General features: G+C 41.5%; 2 protein-coding genes across 2 annotated transcripts in view; one reads left to right on the forward strand and one right to left on the reverse strand.

The window, feature by feature from the left end:
* cacna1ba (calcium channel, voltage-dependent, N type, alpha 1B subunit, a) overlaps window positions 1–26,000 on the forward strand; it is a 210,553-nt gene that overhangs the window by 53,450 nt on the left and 131,103 nt on the right. The gene's annotated exons all lie outside the window — the stretch shown is intronic.
* On the reverse strand, window positions 12,974–24,690 carry LOC141334330 (uncharacterized; the record flags this gene model as incomplete). Its single annotated transcript, XM_073839386.1, has 13 exons — window positions 12,974–13,668; window positions 13,973–14,080; window positions 14,220–14,294; window positions 15,818–15,959; window positions 16,075–16,187; window positions 16,323–16,602; window positions 17,262–17,460; window positions 18,329–18,493; window positions 18,643–18,722; window positions 21,137–21,324; window positions 24,158–24,224; window positions 24,370–24,480; window positions 24,574–24,690. Coding segments are annotated over 13 exons (1,686 nt in total), but the record flags the coding sequence as incomplete, so codon positions are not given.

The following is a 26,000-nucleotide window of genomic DNA, read 5'->3' on the forward strand; positions in this document are numbered from 1 at the left end:
ACTGACTGCATATTGGGTGAAAACGACATGAAATGTGTAAATGGTATGGCCACAAAAGACCGATGCTGTGCTAATTGTGTTTAGAGTTTTGAAAATGTGACAACTGTTTGGACAAACGCTTGTTAGCGACTGAAAAAAACTGTATTACAGTAATTCATAATGTACAGTTCTCATTTTTATTTACTTGCATTTGATCAACTCTATTTCCTACATTACTTGGTATTTGTAAAGCATCACAAATAAAGTAAAAATATATGTTTCTAAATGCAATCACACATAGATGCTCAGAAACAGCAATAAATGGAATTCAGTGGAATTTCCCTGAATTGAATTCCACTTCCTGTAATTCCAATTCAATTCAAACTCTGTTTCCTGTAATTGTTGTTGAATTCCAATTCTAATTCCATTCCAATTCCATTTCCTTTTTTGAATTGGAATTGTTGAGTTCATTCCTGAATAGACCCCAACCCTGTTTCCAAAACATCACTCCTCAAAGTCCTCATTTTACTGTATAAGTGTACATGTAGTAGAAAAAAATGACTGCCTCTGAGTCTAAGCCAGACTGGAATCTGCTGTGGTTGGCCCAATTTACCCAACATAAATCAGCAATTCAATTGTTTGTTTATAATCAGCTGAGATATATTTTTGATATTGATACTGTTTTTGAACTGATTTCATTGCAGAAGCAGAGGTTTTTATACTGTATCCAAGGTTTGGAATAATGTATTTGCTATTGTGGGTTGTTGTGTGTTAACATTCGTAAATACTACAAAAACAATCCATAATTTTGTTGGGAGGTATAGCTTGTCTGTTAAGAAAATGTAAGCATTGTGGAAATGTGTTCACTGACAGCATATTGGGTGAAAACGACATGAAATTTGTGAATGGTATGGCCATAAAAGACCGATGCTGTGCTAATTGTGTTTAGAGTTTTGAAAATGTGACAACTGATTGGACAAACGCTTGTTAGCGACTGAAAAAAACTGTAAAGTAATTGAAATAGTTACACTACTTATTGCATTTTAAATAGGGTAACTTTAAAACTTATTACATTTCCAAAGTAACCTCCCCAACACTATGTATTTATTTATTTAGTAACCTTTTATAAATTTTCTTTATGTTTATATTCTGATAAAAAATACAACAAAGACCAAACAAAACAGCATATGTTATCACTGACAGGTATTTTGTGTTAAAACTATCTGGTCTTTAAGTGAAGTGATCAGAGAAAGATTTACAAGCCTAAAATCTAATACCTATAAAATTGTGACCTTCTCCCCTCCCTCCAGAATCCATCCTGTTGGCTCAGACTTGTGTCTTTAATCATCTGCGTGCCTCTGCTTCATTCTGTCCATACATTGGGCTAAAAAGTTAGGTGACACCTTACCGTTTCCATACATATGTGAAATAATTTAGTGTTTCACTTCAACAAGGAGGACGTTTTGTTTAAATTCCCCCCAAAAATTACAATGAAGCAATTAAAATAAATCTTCACTTGCACTTCCATTAACCCTGGCTGGTTTTGCGTTTCACTGCCAGAGACCCAGCGGATTTGGCCTTTCCCTGATTTATGTTGTCTTCCTCTAGAAATCAGAGAGAAAAACACGCCCACAGTTTTCTTTTTTTTTGGTCGATGTGGGGAAGGGGGGCATAGATAAAGTCTTCATATGTTTTTTGCTCTAAGGAAAAATAATACATTTTCCACATCTATTAGAGCATGCCATAAATCTCACACACCTAGCAAAAGCCTTCAAGGGAATACGTAAGAGACAAAGGCGGAATGTTATATTTCATGTTCAGAGTCTCTGCTGTATATGGAAATATATTTATGTAATGTCAACATATAGAGCAGTGTTTTCTGGAGGAATGTTGAGATGTGATAAAGGAGTTATAGCTGTAGGTCATTGTACAGACTGCAGAAGACATGTTAGGAAGTCACCATAAAACATAACCTAGGACTTTCAATTATAAAAGTTTCCGTTTCTTTCCAACACAAACATGAACATGAAGTGCAGGTCAATCTGAGAACACCATAAGCCCATATTCAACCGATTTCAGTGGATTTCTTTGTAATATTAAGTGTAGAAGACATGACATTTCTTTGCAATCGAATAATTTCTTTAAATAATAATTTTTATATTTTAGATATGTTATATAGTTTATATTTACAATGTGGTAGACTCTTTTTCTATACAATACATTTGAGTCAACCTGTGTGTTTTCAGGGAATTTAACCCATAATCTAGCACCATGTATTACCAATTACATGTCATACAATGTATTACATGCACAATTAATAATAATAATAATAAATGGCTTACTTTTATTAAGTTTTATGTTAAAATAGTCCTAATATTTGCATGATATTTGTAAAAGCACTCACATGTATCCAAAAGTTTTTTTTTGTACTTAACAGTTATACATTCGATTATGTAAGTAAAATTTACTTTTAGTGTTTCATGTTAAAGGGAGAATAACACACACAGTTTCACCCAATCTTATGTTAATCTTAAATTAAACCTATAGAGTAGTACTGCCTCCATATCTCCAAAAAGTCTTTAGTTTTATCATATTTACAAAAGAAAGATACAGCTTTACGATTCTTTCCGAAAACCGTCAAGCTCCTGGAGGCACGCCGTGGGAGGAGCTAAAGATTGACGAGAACTTGTACGCGATCGCCAACAAAACACAGACATTTGATGCCGTTTCACTTACCATCTGCAGTTCTGAATCATAACCAGGATCTTTTATAGCTGGGATCCACTCCATCTTTCAGTATCAAACGATGTGCAAATCCAGCGTCAAACTGGGCCTTGTTTATAAAACGTTTGTCAACAAACACACTTGCAAAACTCAGTTTCTGCCGACTTTTCAAGCTGCGTTTAGCTACTTCACATTGACAAAGGTAGCTAAACGCAGCTTGAAAAGTCGCCAAATGTCGCTAAATGATGTCATACACTAATTAGCATATTAATGATGTCAATGTGTCGTATTGTCTTGCCTCCCTGTGCTCACATACTGTATTTTAATGCAGCCTAATTCTCAATAAAATGGTTTTCATTGATATATTTCATAGGTATATTGATATATTTCACGGTTTCTTTTGTCAGACAATGGGGTAAATATAAAATAGTGACTGAAATGCGGCCCATTAAGACTACATAACCGGCTCTCGAAGATATTAATCTACACTAAAATCCTGATTCATAATCACAACATTGTCTAATGAAATCAAATACACATACGATTAAGACAATGGCTGTGCTGTAATTTCGGCTATACTTGCATGTAAAATAGAGTTAGAAGCAACGGAATATCTTTTTTTAACTGGAAGTGCTGCTCCTCTGCCACTCACTGAACAGAGCAGATGCAGATAGAGAGAGAGAGAGAGAGAGAGAGAGAGAGAGAGAGAGAGAGAGAGAGAGAGAGAGAGAGAGAGAGAGACGGGCAGATATCGACAGCACTGGCTGCCCAAAGAGAGCCGCATCTGCCCATACTGTAATCATGGGGAAGTGGAGACAGAGCAGCACTTCCTCACCAGCTGTCCTAACTATCAAGAAATTAGAACAAAATTTTATCCAAAAATTGAAAAACTTTGCCCTGAATTTAAAATGTTAAACAAGAAAACACAACTTCAATATTTATTAGGTGAAAAACAAGATTGTATCTTACTAGCAGCAAGATACATTGATGCCTGTCACAAAAAGAGGGAGGAGTCAACAAATCAGTGATGCGCCCACCCACATACACACGCGCACACACACACACGTTGGGTTTACATGTTTTATGGGGACATTCCATAGGCATAATGGTCTTCATACTGTACAAACCGTATTTTCTATTGCCCTACACCTACCCTACACCTAAACCTAGCCCTCACAGGAGATTGTGCACACCTTTACTTCCTCACAAAAACTCATTGTGCATGATATATAAGCCTGTTTCCTCATGGGGACCTAAGAAATGTCCCCACAAGGTCAAAATCTACTGGCATTACTATCCTTGTGGGGACATTTGGTCCCCACAACATGATGAATACCAGGTACACACACACACACACACACACACACACACACCACATTGAATTTTAAATTGTTCATAGAATTCTAAAATGTTAATTATTTGTCCTGCCTTTTTTTTTTTCTTTTTTTTAAAAAATAATGTATATACATGCATGTTTCTGTTGCATACATATCTGTTTTACATTCAATGTAAACACTCTGCTTTGGCAATACTCTGTAACAATTGTCATGCCAATAAAGCACATATTGAATTGAATTGAATTGAACTGAATTGAATTGAGAGAGAGAGAGAGAGAGAGAGAGAGAGAGAGAGAGAGAGAGAGAGAGAGAGAGAGAGAGAGAGAGAGAGAGAGAGAGAGAGCGCTGGGAAAGCACAACCTCGTAATCTCATTAACTAAGTAAGGTTTGTCCAAGAAGTCACTAGATTTGTTGCTAGCCACTTTTTTGGAAAAAAGTTGCTAAAGGGGTCTGAAAAGTCGCAAAATCTAGCAACAAAATCGTTAAGTTGGCAACACTGGTCCCATGCAGCAGTGCAGCCGAATGAAGCACGTTGATGGGCGCGCTCTTGCTCTCGCGCTGGTCAATGTGTGCGTAAGCACGCTTCCGGGAGGAATGCCCAAACAAGGAGTTCCACCCTTCAGGATGTCATGAAGGGCCATGATCGAAAACAAACTTTCTGAAACTTGTAAGAAACCCGGAAGTGTGTATTCGGCACATAAATACTTTGTTTTATGTCCAAATCGTTTTTTTTTAAAACTTTGGCCTTGTTAACTATAACTATAAATATTTGCGTCCACAGTAGTGAACTATAACTGTCTATTTTTGTTGCATTTACACGACTTCAACCAGTAGATGTCCTCAGCACGCACGTTCAAGCGAATCTAGCGTTTCTCTAATGTAGTGGAAATAAAAACAGTAAGGACTCTTTTCTACTGCACCTTCAAAGGAGGCAAGACAATGTTGTCCAAACTAGCGCTAAATTCCTGAGGTAATTTAATGTTTTATGTTACTCTGTTTGCTGTGCAAAGTCTGTTTGCTTCTCTACACTGTCGCCTGCTATTTCAAATTCACAAGCCTTTTAAATTTGAATAAAGTCTGATTAGCTGTCAGTGTTTTATCGTTCATCAGCTGTAAAAAAATGTTCTGAAAGTGATCCCAACGATATCGTTGCCCTGTATCGTTATCGTTATAGTTGTGGTGTGAACACTGCCATTCTCTTACATTTGAAACGATTTTTAGAATGGTATCTTTATAGTTATAGCTAATCGTGCTTGGTGTGAACGGGCCTTTAGAATCCAGCTTTTTAACATTGTAAATAACTTAACATGCATGAAACAGCATTATACTTTAAGTTTAAGTAGACTGTGATGTGTTTTGGTTGACATTGAAGCTTGCCAGTGGACATTGAGGCTGTAAGGTAAATCCAAGCACACATTGGCCAGGACTAAAATCATAAACCTCCAGTAAAGACTCACAAATGAAGGGAAAACAAAGCAAAACTATAATTACAATGCTAATGTGGACAAAAAAATAAACTGAATGTTTATAAGATTCATAACAATGCTCAATTAGTTTTCCTTTAAGCCCTTCACACTGATCTCTAAACAAATATGTTCTTAGTACTTTCGGCTCAGATAACAAGAGGAAATTAGATCATTTGTGCTAGCGGCTATTTGACTGAGCTACATTTTAAGAAACTGAGCATGTGTGTGTGTTTGTGTGTCTCTGTCTGCTGGCGCACACATTCTTCATGAGAAATTAGAAACCTACAGTGCTTACTTTAACAGGTCAGTACTTGGTCTATATAGATAAGTGCATGGGCCTGTCTTGCTCTGGGCCAAAGCTCAGCAGATCTACCGAATTAAACCCCATGACAACATGAACAGTGTTTCTGCAGTTAAAGAGATAGTTCACCCCAAAATGAGCATTTTAGTCATTATTTGCAATCTTAGGTTATTCCAAACTGTTTAAAAAAGTCAAAAATACCATAAAAGTAGTTGCATTTCTAAAGCCATAGGCTGGCTTCGTGTGACGAACAAACCAAAGTTGTAATTATTTGATAACCTTCCTTTTGCCAAAGCCCTGTAATGGCCTACAAATTCAAGTAGACTACAAAAATGGCAGATTTATGAACCAGAGCCAATGCCAGACATTATTGTGGCCTTTGTATGGAGTTCTGTGGAATACCATAATTATGAGTTCCAAGCACATGAAAGATCAAACAAAGCCATACTTATATTTGGGAAATGTGGGAATTCTAGATGAGACACAAGTTGTTCACTGGAAGTGTCATGTCGATTTAGAGAGTGAAGTCTGTAGTGAATTGGAATGAATGATTTTGCAAGTGATTTTAATTTTACATGCTCATATTTCTTCAGAAAGAAAGCTTATAGCCAAAAGTATAAAGTTCATCAATCATTTTTCACAGTGAGTTCATTGCTTCATGAAAACGTCTCGGGTTACTATTGTAACCTTAGTTCCCTGAGGGAACGAGACGCCGCGTCAGGAACGCTATGGGGAACGCCATTGGCGGGCCGCACTCTGAACTATGTCTAACAACCAATGAATGACGGGGGTGACGTCACAGGCGCGGTGACGTCACCAACCAGGAAGTATAAAGCACGTGCGTTTGAAGCCGGCGGCAGCTCTTTTAGGAATGAAGCGAGCGCCGCAGGGTGCGGGAATTATGGTCCGAGACGCGGCGTCTCGTTCCCTCAGGGAACTAAGGTTACAATAGTAACCCGAGACGTTCCCTTCCGGGAACTCGAGCCGCGTCAGGAACGCTATGGGGAACGAGACTACCAACGCCCCCATAATTTCCGAGCCCTGCGAGTGTCTGCTCAACCAGGGTGGAAAAAGAGAGAGCCCTTGTCTAGCATTCCGCGGACAAGAAGGCCCTGTAGTCCTCGGCCCTCGGGCACACGAGGAATGGTAGTCTTCCTCTGTCTGGTCGCCAGCCAGAACGAGAGGTACTCCACGGCCCTCAGGCACACGCAGAGTCTTAGTCCTTTGTCTGGGAGTTAGCCAGAACAAGAGGGACCGAATGACCACTGTCTAGCACTCGGCGGACAGATGGTGTGGGAAGTCCTCGGTCCGCAGACCCACGAGGACGGTGAGCTCGACCTCAAGGCTCCTCGGCCCTCGGGCACACGAGGAGAGGGTGATCCTTTGTCTGGGGGTTCAGCCAGAACAAGAGGGATCCAAGGCTCGGCCTGGAGCTCCGCCAGGACGCGAGGGAATAAGCCATTGTCTAGCATTACGCGGACAAGAGGGCACTGCAATCCCCGGCCCTCGGGCTCACGGGGAAGACAGTAGGTGCCTCTGCCTGGTAGCCAGCCAGTGCATGAGGCACTCCTCGGCCTTCTGTGAAGGCAGACGAGGAGTCTTAGTCCTTGGTCTGGGGAAAGCCAGAAACCAGAGGGACCGGAGTACACTCGGTCTGATAGCATCCTGCGTCAGAACACGAGGAGAATTAAGCCATTGTCTAGCATTCCGCGGACAAGAGGGCTGTACAGTTCTCGGCCCTCGGGCACACGAGAACCGTGACCTCTGCCTGGTTCGCCAGCCAGTGCGAGAGGCACCCCTCGGCCCTCGGGCTCACGAGGGGTCTTAGTCCTTTGTCTGGGGGTTCTGCCAGGACAAGAGGGACTGAAAGGGCTTTTGTCTAGCTTTCACGGACAAAAGGGGTAAAGTTTTGCAGATCTCTTATGAGTGGCGAAACGACTTCTCTTCTTTCCGCAGAAAGAATGCGCCTTGAGAAGTCTCCTCCTGGCTAGGGAGGTGGCTGCCCCTCTAGGCCTAGCGCACTAGGCCGAGAGTACAGCCGAGCCTGGAGCGGCTCTGAGGTCGAGCTCGTAATACCTAACGAATGTTAGGGGCGTGGACCAACCCGCAGCATTGCAGATGTCTTGTATTGGGACACCTGCCGTCAGAGCTCTCGAGGCACTCATGCCCCGAGTAGAGTGAGCCTTGAGTCCCAACGGTGAGGGGAGATCAGAGGACTCGTAAGCAGTAGTTATGGCATCGATGATCCATCTACTAATAGTGGGTTTTGAAGCTGGGCTCCCCCTCTTAGGGGGGCCGTAACAGACAAACAGTTGCTCTGTTTTACGCCACGTGGCAGCTCTGTGGACGTATGCGTCTAAAGCTCTGACTGGGCACATGCAGTTTAACTTCCTGTGACCTGGCTCCACGTATGGAGGAGGATAGAACGCCTGCAGCGTTACTGGCTGCGGTGCTAGGGAGGGGACCTTCGGGACGTACCCGACCCTGGGATATAGAAAGGCCTTGGCCATCCCTGGGGCAAACTCTAAATGAGATGGGGCCACTGAAAGGGCCTGCAGATCGCCTACTCTCTTGAGGGAGGTGAGTGCTAACAGGAGCGCCGTCTTAACTGTGAGGGCGCGATCCGTAGACTCCTCTAAGGGCTCGAATGGAGGCTTGCAGAGAGCTTCTAGCACCACAGCGAGGTCCCACGTGGGGACCCTGGGTGTCACTCGAGGCCTCAGCCTGAGCGCACCGCGGAGGAACCGTATGACCAAGGGCTCTCTACCTACTGAGAGGCCACCTAAAGGGGCGTGGTAGGCACTTATGGCCGCCACGTATACCTTTAGAGTGGAGTGAGCTAGCCCTGCGGATAGGCGAGACTGTAGGAACTCCAGAACTGTACCGACCGGGCAGTTGACTGGGTCCAGGTGGCGCTCGCGGCACCATCTCGCGAATAAGTTCCACTTAAGGCCATACAGTTTCCTCGTAGAGGGAGCTCTGGATTGGAGAAGGGTCTCAACAACCTCGGTTGAGAGACCCGCTCCTATGAGTTGTGCCCCCTCAGGGGCCACACCCATAACCTCCACCTCTCTGGGTGGGGGTGGCATATTGCGCCCCCAGCCTGAGACAGGAGGTCCCTCCTGACGGGAATCTCCCACGGAGAGCCGTCTAGGAGAGATACCAGGTCCGAGAACCATACTCGTGCCGGCCAGTACGGGGCTACTAGTAGCAGCCGCACTTGAAACCGACGGACCCGTTCCAGAACTCCCGGGAGCAGAGCGATCGGGGGAAAGGCGTACAGACGCAGCCTCGGCCACGTCTGTGCCATGGCATCCAGCCCCAGTGGAGCTGGATGAACTAGAGAGTACCAGAGGGGACAGTGCGATGTCTCCTGAGTCGCAAACAGGTCCACCTGAGCCTGGCCAAACACTCTCCAGATCTGCTTCACCACCTCTGGGTGAAGCATCCATTCCCCGGGCCTCGGCCCCTGCCTTGACAGGACGTCTGCTCCCACATTCAGATGTCCAGGAATATGGACTGCTCTCAGGGAGAGGAATTTCTCTTGAGACCAAAGGAGTATCCGGTACGCCAGCTTGTACAAGGGGCGTGAGCGGAGTCCTCCTTGGTGGTTTATGTAGTAAACCACCGCAGTGCTGTCTGTACGGACCAGCACATGTTTGTTTCTTAGGTCTGGGAGAAACCTCTTTAGGGCCAGGAATACTGCCAGCATCTCTAAGCGGTTTATGTGCCACGAGAGATGGTGGGCACTCCATAGGCCTTGGGCTGAGCGGCCACGCATGACCGCTCCCCAACCGGTAAGGGAAGCGTCGGTCGCTAGCGTGATGCGGCGACCGGGCGCTCCCAGAACCGGTCCCTGAGAGAGGAACCAGGGTTTCCTCCACATGGCCAAGGCACGTAGGCAGCGCCGCGTGACCTTGATCTTGCGGAATGGGTTTCCCCTCGGGGAGAACCCCCTGGTCCTGAGCCACCACTGTAGTGGTCTCATGTGCAGCAGTCCAAAAGGTATCACGTTGGAAGCGGCTGCCATAAGACCTAACAGTACTTGAAACTGTTTGACAGTGAGTGACTGGCCTAGCTTTACTGCATTCACTGCAGTCAGTATGGAATCGACTCGTGCAGGAGACATGCGTGCCTGCATGGAGACCGAGTCCCACACTACGCCTAAGTAAGTGGTCTTCTGTAGTGGAGAGAGCACACTCTTCTTGGCGTTGAGTCTCAACCCCAATTCTTTCATGTGAGCGAGAACAGCACCTCGATGCTGAACCGCTAACTGCTCCGAGCTGGCTAGGATGAGCCAGTCGTCTATGTAGTTGAGTATGCGGATGCCCTGGAGTCGCAGCGGAGCCAGAGCAGCATCCACACACTTCGTGAAAGTGCGGGGTGAGAGAGCTAGGCCGAAAGGAAGCACCCTGTATTGGTAAGCTTTGCCCCTGAAAGCGAACCTGAGATACTTCCTGTGCTGAGGAAGGATGGAGACGTGAAAATAAGCGTCTTTTAGATCTATCGTGACAAACCAGTCCTCGGACCTGATTTGAGACACGACCTGCCTGACAGTAAGCATCTTGAATTTCAGCTTCCTGACTGAACGATTTAGCAGCCTGAGATCTAAGATGGGCCGAAGCCCCCCATCCTTCTTCGGAACAATGAAGTACCGGCTGTAGAACCCGGATTCCCTGTCTTGAGGAGGGACCACCTCGATGGCCTCCTTCCTCAGAAGAGTTTCTACCTCTTGTTCCATCACCAGACCCTGCTCGGGGCTTACTAAAGTTGGAAAAACCCCACTGAAAGGTGGCGGCGTGGCGCCGAACTGGATAGCATAACCTTTCTCTACAGTACGCAGGACCCAATCTGAGACTCTTGGCAGTAGTTTCCACGCTGCCAGAAAGTTCACTAAGGGTACCAGCCTCTCGAGACTGGTGTCTGGATTTGCTCGAGGAGCTAACTCGGAGACCTGTAACAGCGAACTGGCAGGAAGCTCCTGAACTAGCTCTTCGAGAGACCCCCGCGGGGGCTGCGAACTCTCCAGGGCCGCTACGTTTCCGGGCGGAACAGCTAGAGGATGCTCGCGGGAGATAGCCGCGCCCTGTAACACTGGCAGGGTTAGCTGACTCATCTCCTGAGGGCCACGAAGGGGTCTGAAACCCGCACCTGGAGGTACGGTGCAGACCCCCTCGAGAGGGGCTGCCCTCAACGGCCCTGAACCACAACCGTCAGGGCCGCTTAGCCGAGGACTTCCTTGACTGGAGGACGACCCTCAGGTCAGGCCTCTTGGTCTTGGAAGCCCCCGACTTAGAGCGTCGCTTTCCGGGTCCCCTAGGCTGGGCCGGGGGAGCACGGGCAGCAACGCTCTGTTTCTGTGCCTCACGATGGGAGCTCGTACACGGCTGAGGCTGCTTCTTAGATGGTGCAGCAGCCTCAGAGGAGAACACGCGGCGAGGAAGGAATGTTCTGAATGCCGCCGCCTGCTTGCGGGCCTCCTGGTGCCTAGCCACAACGGTATCAACCGCGGCACCAAAGAGGCCAGATGGTTGCAGGGGGGCGTCCAGAAGCGTGACCCTGTCCTTTTCTTTTACGTCGGACAGGGTCAGCCAGAGATGCCTCTCCGCGGCCACCAGGGCTGCCATAGACCGCCCAACAGCACGGGCGGCCTCCCTGGTGGCGCGGAGAGCGAGATCTGCGGTTCTTTGCATCTCTGTGACGCTTACTTCCTCGCCGCTGCTGAACTCCTTCAGTAGGTCAGCCTGGTAGGCTTGCAGGATGCCCATAGTGTGGAGGCAAGACCCTGCTTGACCTGCTGCCGTGTATGCCTTACCCATCAGGCCGGAAGTAACTTTAAGAGGCCTGGTGGGCAAGGACGGAGCCTTCAAGGACGATGCCGAACCGGGGGACAGATAGCCCGCAAGCGTCTGTTCGACCCGTGGCATCGCCCTATAGCCATACTCCTCTGCCCCCCCCACATTTCCATAATTTTCGGCAGGGGAGAAGAGACGGGAAGAGTATGGCTTTTCCCACGATCTCGCTAGCTCTTGGTGGAGATCGGGGAAAAAGGGAAGGCTCCGTTTTGGAGGTGCTGACTTCGTCCGCAGGAAGCGGTCATCTAACCGGCTTCGCTGCGGCTCATGAGGGGGATTTTGTTCTGCGGGCCATGTAATGTGCAGTTTGGCTACCGCATTAGTCAGCACCTCGACGAGCTCCTCATAGTGAGGCGAGCGTGATGGCGGTTGTGGTTCCTCTGTTATACTTTCAATGTCAACCTCCTCGGAGGAAGACAAGAGGAACTCGGGGACCTCCTCCCGGGGGGAAGAAACCGCAGCGCGGGCTTCCACATCCAGGAGGAGATCGCTCGATCCGCTGAGTGAGGGCGGAGATAGGGGGTCACCCGTCTCCATACCCTCCAGCAGATCGAGCTGCGAGCCCCACGAGTGCAGCCGCCGCTCCGCCTCGGCGGCAGCGGGGCCAGACCCACGGGGCACGCTAGTGAAAGCCCCCTCCTCAAAGAGGGCTTTCCGGGAACGAAGCACACGCACCGGCAAGCGATCACAGTGCGTACAGCCAGCCTTTTCGAGGGCTGACTGTGCGTGCTCCGCTCCCAAGCAAACCACACATAGGCTGTGTGTATCCCCACCAACAATGAAGCGTTGGCAAGGAGGGACACACTGCCTATGCGGGCGCTTAACCGCCATCAAACTCTCTTTTTTGCTAGGTTGTTGTGTAGCCATACTACTCAAATAAAATTGTGTCAAACTGGACACGAAAAACAGCAGTATGATACAGACAGACACAGACACAGAGCGCTCTCGCTGAATGACAAAAGCTGCCGCCGGCTTCAAACGCACGTGCTTTATACTTCCTGGTTGGTGACGTCACCGCGCCTGTGACGTCACCCCCGTCATTCATTGGTTGTTAGACATAGTTCAGAGTGCGGCCCGCCAATGGCGTTCCCCATAGCGTTCCTGACGCGGCTCGAGTTCCCGGAAGGGAACTAATTTAAAGCAGTTTAACAGAATGCTGCAACAAAGCAAAATGTGGAAAAAAATGAAGGGGTATGAATACTTTTGCAAGGCACTGTAAGTATTATGGGAAACATTCAGTACCATGACATTCTGCTACTTTCTGGCTAGTAAAGGGTATTCATTGATTTTAAAAAACAACAACAGCAAATGTAATATTCAGTTTTTATTCATTCAATCACATTTAGTAGAAAATAAAGCTCATTTAGGGCCAGCAAACTCTTAAACATTTATCCAGTTGCATAAACAATGCCTGATTAAGACAACAGTAATACTGCTAATGATATTGATCGAGTAGACAGAAAATGATAAGAATAAGTTAGTCGCACACTACAAAACTTCACGTGGGTAATGTCGGACATGGGGCGGGGGGGGAGTACATCCACCAAACCGAACGAGAATTCAAGCGATGATTAGTGCAAATATTGGTTCTGTTTATATATTATACTTTACAAAATATCATTCTATGGTTTTAAAGTTTTAAAGATAAATAGCAAAACGTTTCTTTATGTCAAAGATTGTCAGAAGACTCAGAGGGAGAGAGACGGAGAGAGAGTGAAACAAAGGAATCGTAGGTAGGTGCAGAAGAATGGTGGTTAAGTAAAAGCAGGAGGGGAAGCAAAACAGCTCACGCGAGTAAGCAAGAATATGCTGAATACGTGTGTGTGAAATGACTGAGAGCCGAAAGCAAGAGTCTTTATGAATTCATCAAGGTGCAAATTCATCTGCTGATCATATCTCTCCCTCTCTCTCCTCTCAGCATCACAATGACCCTCTGTTTTCACAGAGCTTTGGCTCAAATGGTTGTCATGATGCTTCAGCGTTGCTTGGCTCCGAACTCTGATGACCTGTAGAGATAAACAGAGAAATAGAGAGAGAGAGAACGAAGTGAATGATGGCCTACTTACGTTACCCGTTTACTAATCTGGCTTTGTTAAAGGTCAGCTCAGAGCCATCTGTCTGTGGACACACAAACGCGGACAGGTGCACGCTCGCTTGCTCGCACACTCACGATACATTCACATGTAATACGGGAAAGATTTCCTTTAATTACCGGAGCACTTTCCAGTCAGGCTATCCGATAAAACTGCTGGACGCTTCCAAGAAGCACATACACACACACACACACACACAAACAAAACAACACAGTACCGGGGAAATCCAAGGACTTATTTCGTTTCGGAGGGAGTCTAGGTTTTTTCACGGGGGGTTTGCGATCTGAGGATCTCTCCAGATCACAGCGGGCATCCTGCTCCATTCCTAGGGGGTAAATACAGGGGGCACACAGAGGGAGGGATGGGATCACACAAGTAAGGATGAGTTGATGAAAGCATCCTAGAGAAGTAGATGGTGAATGTGGACCCTCGTTGCATGCTCAAAAGGGATTCAAAATTTGTACCTGTGTCACATGAGTTCGCTTTCCTGTTTCGATGGGGTTTCATGGGACCTCCAGGGCTGCTTTTGACTTCATCACCTGAGCAAAAATAAAGATCATATGTTCTCTATGTCGGGATTTTTTTAAATTGCGATGTGCAAAAAAAAGGATTTTACAAAATGTACACTACCAGTCAAAGTTTTTGAACAGTAAGATGTTTAATGTTTTTTAAAGAATTCTCTTCTGCTCACCAAGCCTGCATTTTTTAAATCTAAAGTACAGCAAAAAAATGACAAATTTTGTAATATTTTTACTATTTGAAATAACAGTTTTCTATTTGAATATATTGTAAAATGTAATTTATTCCTGTGATTTCAACGCTGAATTTATGGCATCATTACTCCAGTCACACGATCCTTCAGAAATCATTCTAATATTCTGATTTGCTGCTTAAAAGCATTTTTTATTATAATTATGTTGAATTTTTTTTCAGGTTTCTTAGATTTATTGAACACTCAGAAGAACAACATTTATCTGAAATAGAAATTTTGTAACATAAATGTCTTTATCATCAATTTTGATCAATTTAATATGAAAGCTTGTTTCTGCCACTGAATAAAAAATAAAAAAGGTAATTGAGACTTTTTATCTCACAATTCTGCCTTTTTTTCTCCCAATTTTGAGTTTACATCTTGCAATTCTGACTTTGCTAGATATAAAGTCAGAATTGTGTGATATAAACTCACAATTGTAAGAAAAAAAGTCAGAATTACGAGATATAAACTTGCAATTCCGTTTTTTTTCTCGCAATTCTGACTTTGTGTCTCGCAATTTATAAATTCGCAATTGCAAGTTATAAAGTCCAGTTCTGAGGAGAAAAAAAGACTGATATGTTCACAGAATTGTGAGTTTATATCTCACAATTATGACTTAAAGACTCGCAATTGTGAGTTTTTATCGCAATTCTAACTAAGTTTATATCTCGGAATTCTGACTTTATAACTCACAAGTGAGTTTATATCTCAAAATTCTGAGAGAAAAAATCAGAATTGCGAGTTTGTATCACGCAATTCTGAGAAAAAAAGCACTCTAAGCTCTAAGCTTCTGAATGGTATAATGTTTAATCTGGATCTTTCTATTCATCAACTGTTTTAAATGCTAATAAAAAAAAATAAAATTGATTTCTGAAGGATCATGTGACACTGAAGACTGGAGTAATGACGCTGAAAAAGTAGCTTTGATCACAGAAATAATTTACATTTTAAAATATATTCAAATAGAAAGCAGTCATTTTAAATAGTAAAACATATGTCACAATATTACTGTTTTTGCTGTATTTTGGCTCAAATAAATGCAGGCTTGGTGAGCAGAAGAAAATTCTTTAAAAAACATTAAAAATCTCACTGTTCAAAAACTTTTGACTGGTAGTGTATGTTTAGAGCTGTAAAAATCCTTAAAATATTAATTTAGGGCAGGAGGGGTTAATTCCCACATCTTAATTTGTGTTCCGAAGATAAACAAGAGGGTGAATAATTCATGTTGAAGATTTTGTATTTTTTGGGTGACCTCTCTCTTTAATATTATAATCATAATAGATTATAAAGATTATATATATATATTACCTTGAAGCAAAGCAGAATCTACCGAAGCAGAATGAAACACCGGCTTAGCTGAGGTGGGCGGGACAGGTGGTGGCTGATTTTCATTGGCCACGTCATGTGGTGAGGAGCCAATGGGAGACGTGTGAGGTGAATAATAACATGGCTGAAAAGAATTACATAATCAAAAGCTGTTTTAATGACACGTCTTTGTTACGAGCATCAAGACACGCTATCACTCACAGTTGTTGACATTTTAAGTCAAAGACACAAAGATAAACCTTTTCAGGAATGGGTGGAGTCTGTCCCTCTGGTTTTTGGTCTTCTCCACATCTCCTGTCATCTTTTTCCTCATCCTTCTCCCTCAGCTCTCCAGAATCGTCAGTAGATTTATCTAGGGACAGCATAAAAACAACCATGATGATTCCTGTTGATTTACTGTGTGAAATGCTTATTCAAGCTAGTTACCAGAAACAAAAAATCACTAAAACAAATGGCAAAAGTCAACTAATGACAGAATATGCAGTACCAGAGCTCTCCTCCAGATGGCGTTGTCGTGTCTTCGCTAAGCTCGGCTTGGTACTCTGAGGCGGCGGCTCCGGTCTTTTTCTGGTTTCCAACAGCTGAGGGTCCATTACACTGTCTGCCTTTTTCTGGCTGTCTGACTGTGATTCCTGTCTTCCTGATTCTGAGTGTCTGTCTATAGAGGGCGTGTGCCCTTTAGCAATGATATCTGAATGCCGGTCCATCTCATGCTCTCCATATCCAATCTCTTCTGATGAGCCAAACACCTCACTGTAATCAGGCGACTGCAGGGAACAGAGAGGCAGAGTGTGAGAGACGGTGGTAAACATGTCATTACGCTCATTAAATTCAGAATTTAATTTGTTTTCGAATCGATCAAAAATAAGTGATGCTAGCATTATATTACTCACTAATGAACACAATTCCTTCCCATGTTTGTTCTTAACATTACCTGCACCATTTTGTGAATGAATAAATAAATATCAGCACCAGCATTGGCCTAAATTCAATTTAAGAACTGGCTCTGCTTCAACTTGTGATGTGGAATCTGAACTGACGTGGAATATCAACACAGAATGTTGAATTGGAATTAGACCGACAAGAAGAGGAATTTACTGCATTGTAACTGAATAGTTTTCTGACAGTCAGAAATAATACATCATTTTTACTACTCATCCCTCTCCTCAAATTAGACATTTTTTAAAAAAGAATTCTGTATTGTCTAAAAAAAACACAGCGGTGTATGCAGGGTCAGAAAGCTCTTCAAAAATATCTTAATTTGTCTTATGAAGATGAACAAAGGTCTTACATGTTTGGAACGACACAAGGGTGAGTAATTGATGATATTGTTTTCATTTTTGGGTAAACTATCCCTTTAATTCGAATCCAACTGAATTTTAAGACCTGAACTGGAATCTAAATTATGTAATATTGTGAACTTTACCTGTCTCTGGGAGAAGCAGGAGGGGCTAAGTCCCATCATTCCCGGCAGGGGTATACCCTGAACGGGCCGCCCTGACAGCTGAGGGGTCCTCTGAACACCCGGTCCAACCAGCCTCCCATTGGTGCCCTCAGTGCCTAGGTCTAACCTCCCACGTTCCTTTGGGTGTTGAATCAAGGAGTACACATTCTCAGTGGCAATACTGAGAGAGCATCAGATAAAAGGAAATTAAGATTAAACGTGTGATTTATGTTGTCTGATTTATTGATGTAATACACTTTATATGATTATTTAGTGTATATACACTACCATTCAAATGTTTAGGGTCAGTAAGTTTTTTATTTGAAAAGAAATTAATACTTTTATTTAGAAAAGAAAAGTCAAAAGTTTACATACAGCTTGCAGAATCTTCAAAATGTTAATTATTGACCAAATTGTTACCTGAATGATCCACAGCTGTTTTTTTTGGTTGTTTTTTTTGGTTTAGTGATAGTTGTTCATGAGTCCCTTGTTTGTCCTGAACAGTTCTTCAAAAAAATCCTTCAGCTTTCACAAATTCTTTGGCTTTTCAGCATTTTTGTGTGTTTGAACCCTTTCCAACAATGACTCTATGATTTTGAGATCCATCATGTTTCCTTCTGAAGCATCAGTGAGTGTTTAAACCTTCTGTTATTTGTGGGACCTGAAGGATTTTTCTGAAGAACAGCTGGCAGTTTAACTGTTCAGGACAAACAAGGGACTCATGAACAACTATCGCTAAACAAAAACACATCTGTGGATCAATCAGGTAACAACACAGTATTAAGAATCAAGTGTATGTAAATTTTTGAACGGGGTCATTTTTATAAATTCAACTATTATTTTCTCTTGTGGGCTATGTGAAGTATCTTATTCAGGTCAGTACTAAATAAAAAATAACATGCATTTTGTATGATCCCTCTTATTTTGGTAAAATAATTAACATTTGCAGATTCCGTAAACTTTTGACTTTAACTTTAGCTGCTGAAAAGTCAAAGTTTTGAACGATAGTGTGCTATAAACGATTATATATTAAAATACGAATGACTCACTTAGTGCGACATTCCTCCCCACAGGCCCCGCCCCTTCCTGTTGAGTCTGACTCCTGATATGATATGGTAGAGTTTCGGTTCTTCCTGAATCCAGAGAAGATTGACAGCACACTGCGTCTTTTCTTCCTCCTCAGAGCCTGAGCGTGATGGTGGGATGACAGCTGACTGCAGGACAGAAAGTCAGGGTGTCAGAGATAAGATAACGTCCACATTTTTAGCATGCCCATATGCCTTCAACCTTTAAAAAGTGAGCAAATATGACACCTTCATTGTTAGACTTCATTACTACACAGAAGTGTTCAGTACTGAAGCACCTGTCTGGTAAAACTCTTTTGGTGTAGAAGTCAGGCAGTCCATCATCCAATAGAGATACTCCACCATTCTCCGAGCAGTGCTACAGGACGACAAGAGAAATAATGATGATGATGATGATGTGTGCTTTTGAGGACTGAGACTGGAGTAGATCATCTCTCTAAATTTGTGTTAGTGGATGCTGCTGTCACGGTACTGTATCTCACCATCTGGGATTTGTTCATCTGTATTATGTCAATGCATTAATTTGATCAACAGACATTACAAAGACACGGCTTGCAGGCACTTAGACTGATCAGAAGTGATTGCAAAGGAGAGAGCCTTTAATGTTTGATGTTTTAATTCTGGAGACCCTGCAGAAAACATCTGGGCCTGTGTTCAGACAGATTTCTGAGAACAATCACGCTAACAAGAGAACGTGATTAAAATCACAGCCCCCCCCCAAATTTCCCAAACTTCCTCTCGTCAACAGCTTGAATGCCTGACAATTAATTGGTTTTTATTTCATATTTTGTGTATTTTTGAACAATAACTCCTGTAGGATTTATAAATCGTTGTGGTTTTGACTTCAAATGGTGTTTAACTGCAGAATTTACAAAGAAAAATCACACTGTCATCAATCCTGAAGCAAATCACTGTTACCAAGGAAACGAGAATTGTGAGAAAACACAGTGACTGGCCACTCTCATTAAAATCATAATTGGTCTCAATCAAGTAATATATTTGCATATTTTTGAATACATATATTATATACACTACCAGCCAAGAGTTTTTAAACAGTAAGATTTTTAATGCTTTTTAAAGAAGTCACTTCTGCTCACCAAGCCTGCATTTATTTGATCTAAAGTACAGCAAAAACAGTAACATTTTGAAATAGTTTTACTATTTAAAACAACTTTTTTCTATCTGAATATATTTTAAAAATGTAATTTATTCCTGGGATCAAAGCTACATTTTCAGCATCATTATTCCAGTCTTCAGTGTCACATGATCCTTTCTTAACGACATTAAAAATCTTACTGTTCAAAAACTTTTGACTGGTAGTGTATTTGATTATTTTCTTCCAATATATGGTATTGTATACTTATATGGTTAGAATTATAAAATAATCCTGCAATCCTACATACTTTATTAAAAGTGTGTGTGTGTGTGTGTGTGTGTGTGTGTGTGTGTGTGTGTGTGTGTGTGTGTGTGTGTGTGTGTGTGTGTGTGTGTGTGTGTGTGTGTGTGTGTGTGTGTGTGTGTGTACCTGGTATTCATCACGTTGTGGGGACCAAATGTCCCCACAAGGATAGGAATACCAGTAGATTTTGACCTTGTGGGGACATTTCTCAGGTCCCCATGAGGAAACAGGCTTATAAATCATGCACAATGAGTTTTTTTGAGGAAGTAAAAGTGTGCACAATCTCCTGTGAGGGCTAGGTTTAGGTGTAGGGTAGGTGTAGGGCGATAGAAAGTACGGTTTGTACAGTATAAAAACCATTACGCCTATGGAATGTCCCCATAAAACATGTAAACCCAACATGTGTGTGTGTGTGTGTGTTCTTTCTTTACGGATCCAGAACTGCTTCGTTCACGAGTCAAATGAACAATAGAAGCTACAAGAAGACTACTGGGGATACAAGTGATTCAACGACAACATGATAAGGGATGTCTCTGGAGTCGTATACCTAAACCTGCGGCAGATTTAATTATAAGTAATATAAGAGAATTCAGTTTGATGAGATTGTGTTTTTCCACTATACACCAAAGACTGTTTGCCAAGTGTCTCTATTAAACTGATTTAAATATATGATGAATATGTGGCTTAAATAACACCTGAGGGCAATAACACAATATGAGGCAATCCTGAAATGGTCAAAGTGTATTAAAGGGATAGTTCACCCAAAAATTAAAATTCTGTCAATAATTACTCACTCTCATGTCAACACAAATTCAGATATTTTTGATGAAATCCGAGAGCTTTCTGACTCTGCAAAGCAACTGCCACGTTCAGGGGCCAGAAAGGTAGTAAGGACATTGATAAAATAGTCTATGTGACATCAGTGGTTTAACTGTAATGTTATGAATCTATGAGAATACTTTTTGTGTGCAAAGAAAAAAAGGGGGGGAAAAGACTTTATTCAACAATTTCTTTACTTTTGTGTCAGTCTCCACCACTGTTCACGAGACTCACATGGACTTGCTTATCGATGTCATTTCTAGGCCTTGAATGTGTTTTTTACGTTTCCGTCTATTCAGGGTCAGAAAGCTCTCGGATTGCATCAAAATATCTTAATTTGTGTTTTGAAGATGAAAGAAAGTCTTGCTGGTTTAGAATGACATAAGGTTGAGTAATTGATCCCAGAATTTTTATTTATGAGTGAACTATCCTTTTGTCATTTTTTGACATTTACCTCATTTTTATTTACCTTATTTTACCAGTGAAAATGATATATAAAGATTTATAAAAATTTGTATTGGTGTGGCAATACTGGCAATGGTACTGGTTCTTACTGCCTCAAAGGGAGCGTGTGCAGTCCTGTGCCTTCGTGGTGGACGCGGTCTGACGTGGGTCACATGACGCAGAGGTGAGCCCTGTGTGGGCAGGGTGGACAGACCTTCCCATGATGCTGAGCGTGAAAGAGGAGCAGATGTCTGAGGAGTGGACACTAAAGGTGAAGAGTTGGGGTCTTCACCTAGACCTGGAGGAAAGTAAATCCCATAAAATTAATTATATGACTGCTGATTAATTAATTGAATCAATCACAAATATTTATATATACTATATCTCCTGGGAAATGATCAGCAAAAGACATTATGGTGGCAGATAAAAGCACTGAATATACAATAAGTAAATACATTAAAAGTCAATATATTGTCTCATTTATTTTTGTAAAGGAATAGTTCTACCAAAAGGGAAAATGTGTTGAAAATTTAGAATCACTGTACATCACTTCTCATCAATATGTGACCCTGGACCACAAAACCAGTCTTAAGTAGCATGTGTATATTTGTAGTAATAACCAAAAATACATTGTATGGGTCAAAATGATTGATTTTTCTTTTATGCCAAAAATCATTAGGATATTAAGTAAAGATCATGTTCAGTGAAGATATTTTGTAAATTTCCTACAGTAAATATATCAAAACTTAATTTGTGATTAGTAATATGCATATGAACTTGACTTGGACAACTTTAAAGGCGATTTTCTCAATATTTTGATATTTTGCATCCTCAGATTCCAGATTTTCAAATAGTTGTATGTTGGCCATATATTGTCCTATCCTAACAAACCATTAATGGAAACCCTATTTATTCAACTTTCAGATGATGTATACATCTCAAAATTGACCCTTATGACTGGTTTTGTGGTCCAGGGTCACATATTTACTTTGGAGTGAATGGGTGCCGTCAGAATGAGAGTCAAACAGTTGATAAAAACATCACAGTCCATCATTGTGAACAATGTTCAAAACATTGTTTCTAGGCTAAAATATAAGTTCTCTATCCGTAGTATTACTTTCTCTAGTGAAAAAGTGTTCTCATCTGAATCAGGGGAGAAATATGCACAGGTAAAGCAGCATTTACAAGCTAAAAAAAACTGTCCAAAACAGTTCTAAACAAATATGTCAGTGGATTTTGATGTGAGAGAACAACTGGGGATGGACTTTTTCACTGGAGGAAGCATAATTTTGGCCAGAATCGACAGTTTTGAGTTAAAATATCTTAGTGATAGCATGTTTTTAGCAGCTGTTTGGATTCTCACTCTGACGGCACCCATTCACTGCAGAGGATCCATTGGTGAGCTAAAGTTTTTCATTTTTTTTTTCTGACAAAGAAAACAAACTCATTTACATCTGAGATGGCTTGAGGGTGAGTACATTTCCATTAAATTGTAATTTTCGAGTGAACTATTCTGTTAATTTTTTAATTGTCATGGAGCACAGTTAAGTGCATGTATTTTTTCTTTGTATTTTTTGTATTTTTGTTAATTAAAAATTAAAAACACTAAATTAACATGCTAAAATGAGTTTCATAAATGAAATTGAGCTAAAAACACGATATAAAGAATGAATGGGTTTAAACTAGAGGTGGGCCGTTATCGGCGTTAACGTGCTGCGTTAACGTGAGACTCTTATCGGGCGATAAAAAAAAATATCGCCGTTAATCTATTCTCAAAGTTGGGTTGGGAGCTGGGTCTAAACTACGTAAGGTGTGATGACCTTCACCTTGATAGTTTAGCGCGGATGTCTACCTAGCCGAATTGAGTGTATGATGATCCGTGATCCGTACGGACCAAACTGGTTCGGCACGCATGTGATTCGCGGATTAATTGTTAAATTTAACCATCATAGAGTAAAAGTTTATAATTGGCACATGTTTTGTCTTGCCAATTTACCAATTCAAACAATTTAAAAAGGGAACACGCACGCCAACGCACACACCTGAAGAGAGCACGCGCACAGAGAGAGAGAGAGAGAGAGAGAGAGAGGCGCGATTCACACTGATTCCTCTTTAACTTCTTTTTAAATGGAAACACACATACAAAGTCATGTCTTAATACCCGTTTTGGTATTCTGGTAAACACAGTCGGTTATGTCTTCAGTGAACCGAAACAGCTGAGAAAGAGATGCGTGCCAGTAGTCGGTACGTGCATTATGCCTTAAAGAGACAGCATCCTATAAATACCTGCAGTGAGAAGCACTAGTTATTTTACAATTAATTATTAAATTTCCGCACCTGAATTCTAGGGTTATTGATTTTATTAGTAACTTTATGTTGTATTCATTTACACTTGATATTTGTGTAATTGTTCTTGTTTTGTTACTGACTTTATTAGTTCAGCTAGTAGTGTTTGCTGTGGATTAGAAGTAGCCTACTTAAAGTAAGCATTCAGTAATTAGTAAAAAACAAACTTTTTTGTTTTGTTTTGTTTTGTTTTGTTTGTTTTTTGCTGATCCGAAAAATGATCCGATCTGTGAATCCAAATCCATGAAGTGATCCGAATCGTGAGTTTTGTGATCCGTTGCACCACTAATATCCATGCCCTTGTGCATCTGTGTATTAATCTGCAACGCGCACGTCGCGCAGCCTTTTACTCAGAAGTAGGCTACATGCAGTGTGGGAATAGTTGGTTACACAAGTTTGTATAGTTAATTGTGTTGTAAATGCAATTGTCAAGCAGTTTGTGATGCATTTTGGAAACAGGAGATGGGCCCCTGGTCTAATGTGCCACCTGGCTTGAGAAACCCGTTCTCAAAGAATTACTTTTAGTCATTATTTGGTTAGCACACATATTCTGAATGCCTTCAGCAGAATTCAAATTAGCCATTTTAATCTAGATTAATCTAGATTAATTCCAAAATTAATCTAGATTAATCTAGATTAAAAAAATTAATCTATGCCCACCTCTAGTTTAAACTGAATAATTTATACACAGTATAAGTCTACATGACTTGAAAGCACTGAATGAGTGTTCAACTAAAAAATGAATGATAATCCTGGTTTCATCCAACAAAACGTGTGTGACTCACTGAGTCTGTTGGACACGGGTCGGATACGTCTGGTCCTGGAGCTGCGTTTCTTAATGGCAATTGTGTCCTGTGTGCAGAGCGACAGAAGTGAGTGAGAACATCGCGAACTGAGCAGATGACAAGAGCGCTGAGTTACAAGAGATGACAGATACTGTAAATACCACCCAACACGCAAATGAGTCAGTTGTGAGTGATTCACGTAACACACTCACTATGCTGATGCCAAAGTCATCCTCCACAACATCCAGTATGTCAGCGTGTCTGTGTGCGCGCCTGGCTGTTCCCCCGTCTTCCAGCCGTCTCATCTGTGAAACCTGCCGGAGCTGTGATGACGAACAGATGCGTGAGGAAGAGCGACGCTTGTGCACGTGTTCAGAATGAACAGACGAATGGAGAGAGAAATTGGTTTGTAGTACCAGGGTTTTGTGTGTGGCATAAAGCTCCTGAAGGATCTGGTCCACTATGGAGTTAGTGAGATACGAAACCACAGATAGCTTCACCTCCCTAAGGGCGAGAGAGATGGGAGACAGAAAAAAAAAAACATGTCAGAGCATGTTAATACCATGCCGGGAGTTCCAACTGTGAATACATTGGATATAAAAAAGTAGGTTTGTCTTTCCATTAAAAACTTCATGATTTTGACTAAAAGGTGCATCACACAGATTATTCGTTTGGACAAATATTTAGATACACCTATGATATAACCATGAATCAATACCAAGAAATAATCGAGATGTCTTTGAAGGACTGAAGTGGGAAAAAAAAATTAATTAAATAATGTCAATTTATTCTGCTCACCCTAACCTAAAATTAATACTGATAATATTTGAATGAGAGTTAGTTAAAATATAGTTACAAATTAATTAAAGTTAGTTGACATGTGGTTGCAAATGTACTTATAGTTAGCAGACTGTTTATAGTAGAGCATTTGGACTATCGAAAAAGTGAAGTGTAACCAAAAAAGGGAAAATAAAATTAAAAAGCCTTTATTGTGTTGTTTGTTACCTTATTTTATGTTTTGTATTTGTATATACAAATATGTAGATGTACTGTTTTACCATGATAGCAACCTTGAATCTAAAACAAGAGGTCTTTAAAGGACTAAGTTGAAAAAATAAATCAAATTTAAAAAATAACACTTCAGCATGTTGTTTGTAACCTTATTTTACATTCTGTATTTATATACAAATATGTAGATGTACTTTTTTACATGATAACAACCTTGAATCTAAATCATGGAGCCTTTAAAGGACTACGCTGGAAAAATAAAATAAAAAGTTAATAAAACTAATAATTCAGCATGTTGTTTATAACCTTATTTTACATTCTGTATTCATTTACAAATATGCAGATGTACTTTTTTTTCATGATAACAACCTTGACTCTAAATCAAAGAGTCTTTGAAGGTCTAAGCTGGAAAAATAAAATAACAATTCAGCATGTTGTTTATAACCTTATTTTACATTTGCAAATATGCTTATTTCATTTGCAAATATGTAGATGTACTTTTTTTCCATGATAACTACCTTAAATCTAAATCAAAGAGGCCTTTGAAGGACTAAGCTAGAAAAACAAAAAACACTCAAAGAAATAAATAAAATAAAGTTAAATAAAATTATTATTTAGCATGTTGTTTGTTACCTTATTTTACATTTTGTATTCATTTACAATTATGTAGATGTACTTTTTTCCATGATAACAACCTTGAATCTAAATCAAAGGTCTTTAAAGGACTAAGCTAGAATTACAAAAAACTACACTAAAATAAAATAATTATAATAATAACAATTTAGCATGTTGTTTGTTACCTTATTTTACATTCTGTATTCATTTACAAATATGT

Source organism: Garra rufa, chromosome 5 (assembly GCF_049309525.1).
Source record: "Garra rufa chromosome 5, GarRuf1.0, whole genome shotgun sequence".
NCBI classification, from domain to species: domain Eukaryota; kingdom Metazoa; phylum Chordata; class Actinopteri; order Cypriniformes; family Cyprinidae; genus Garra; species Garra rufa.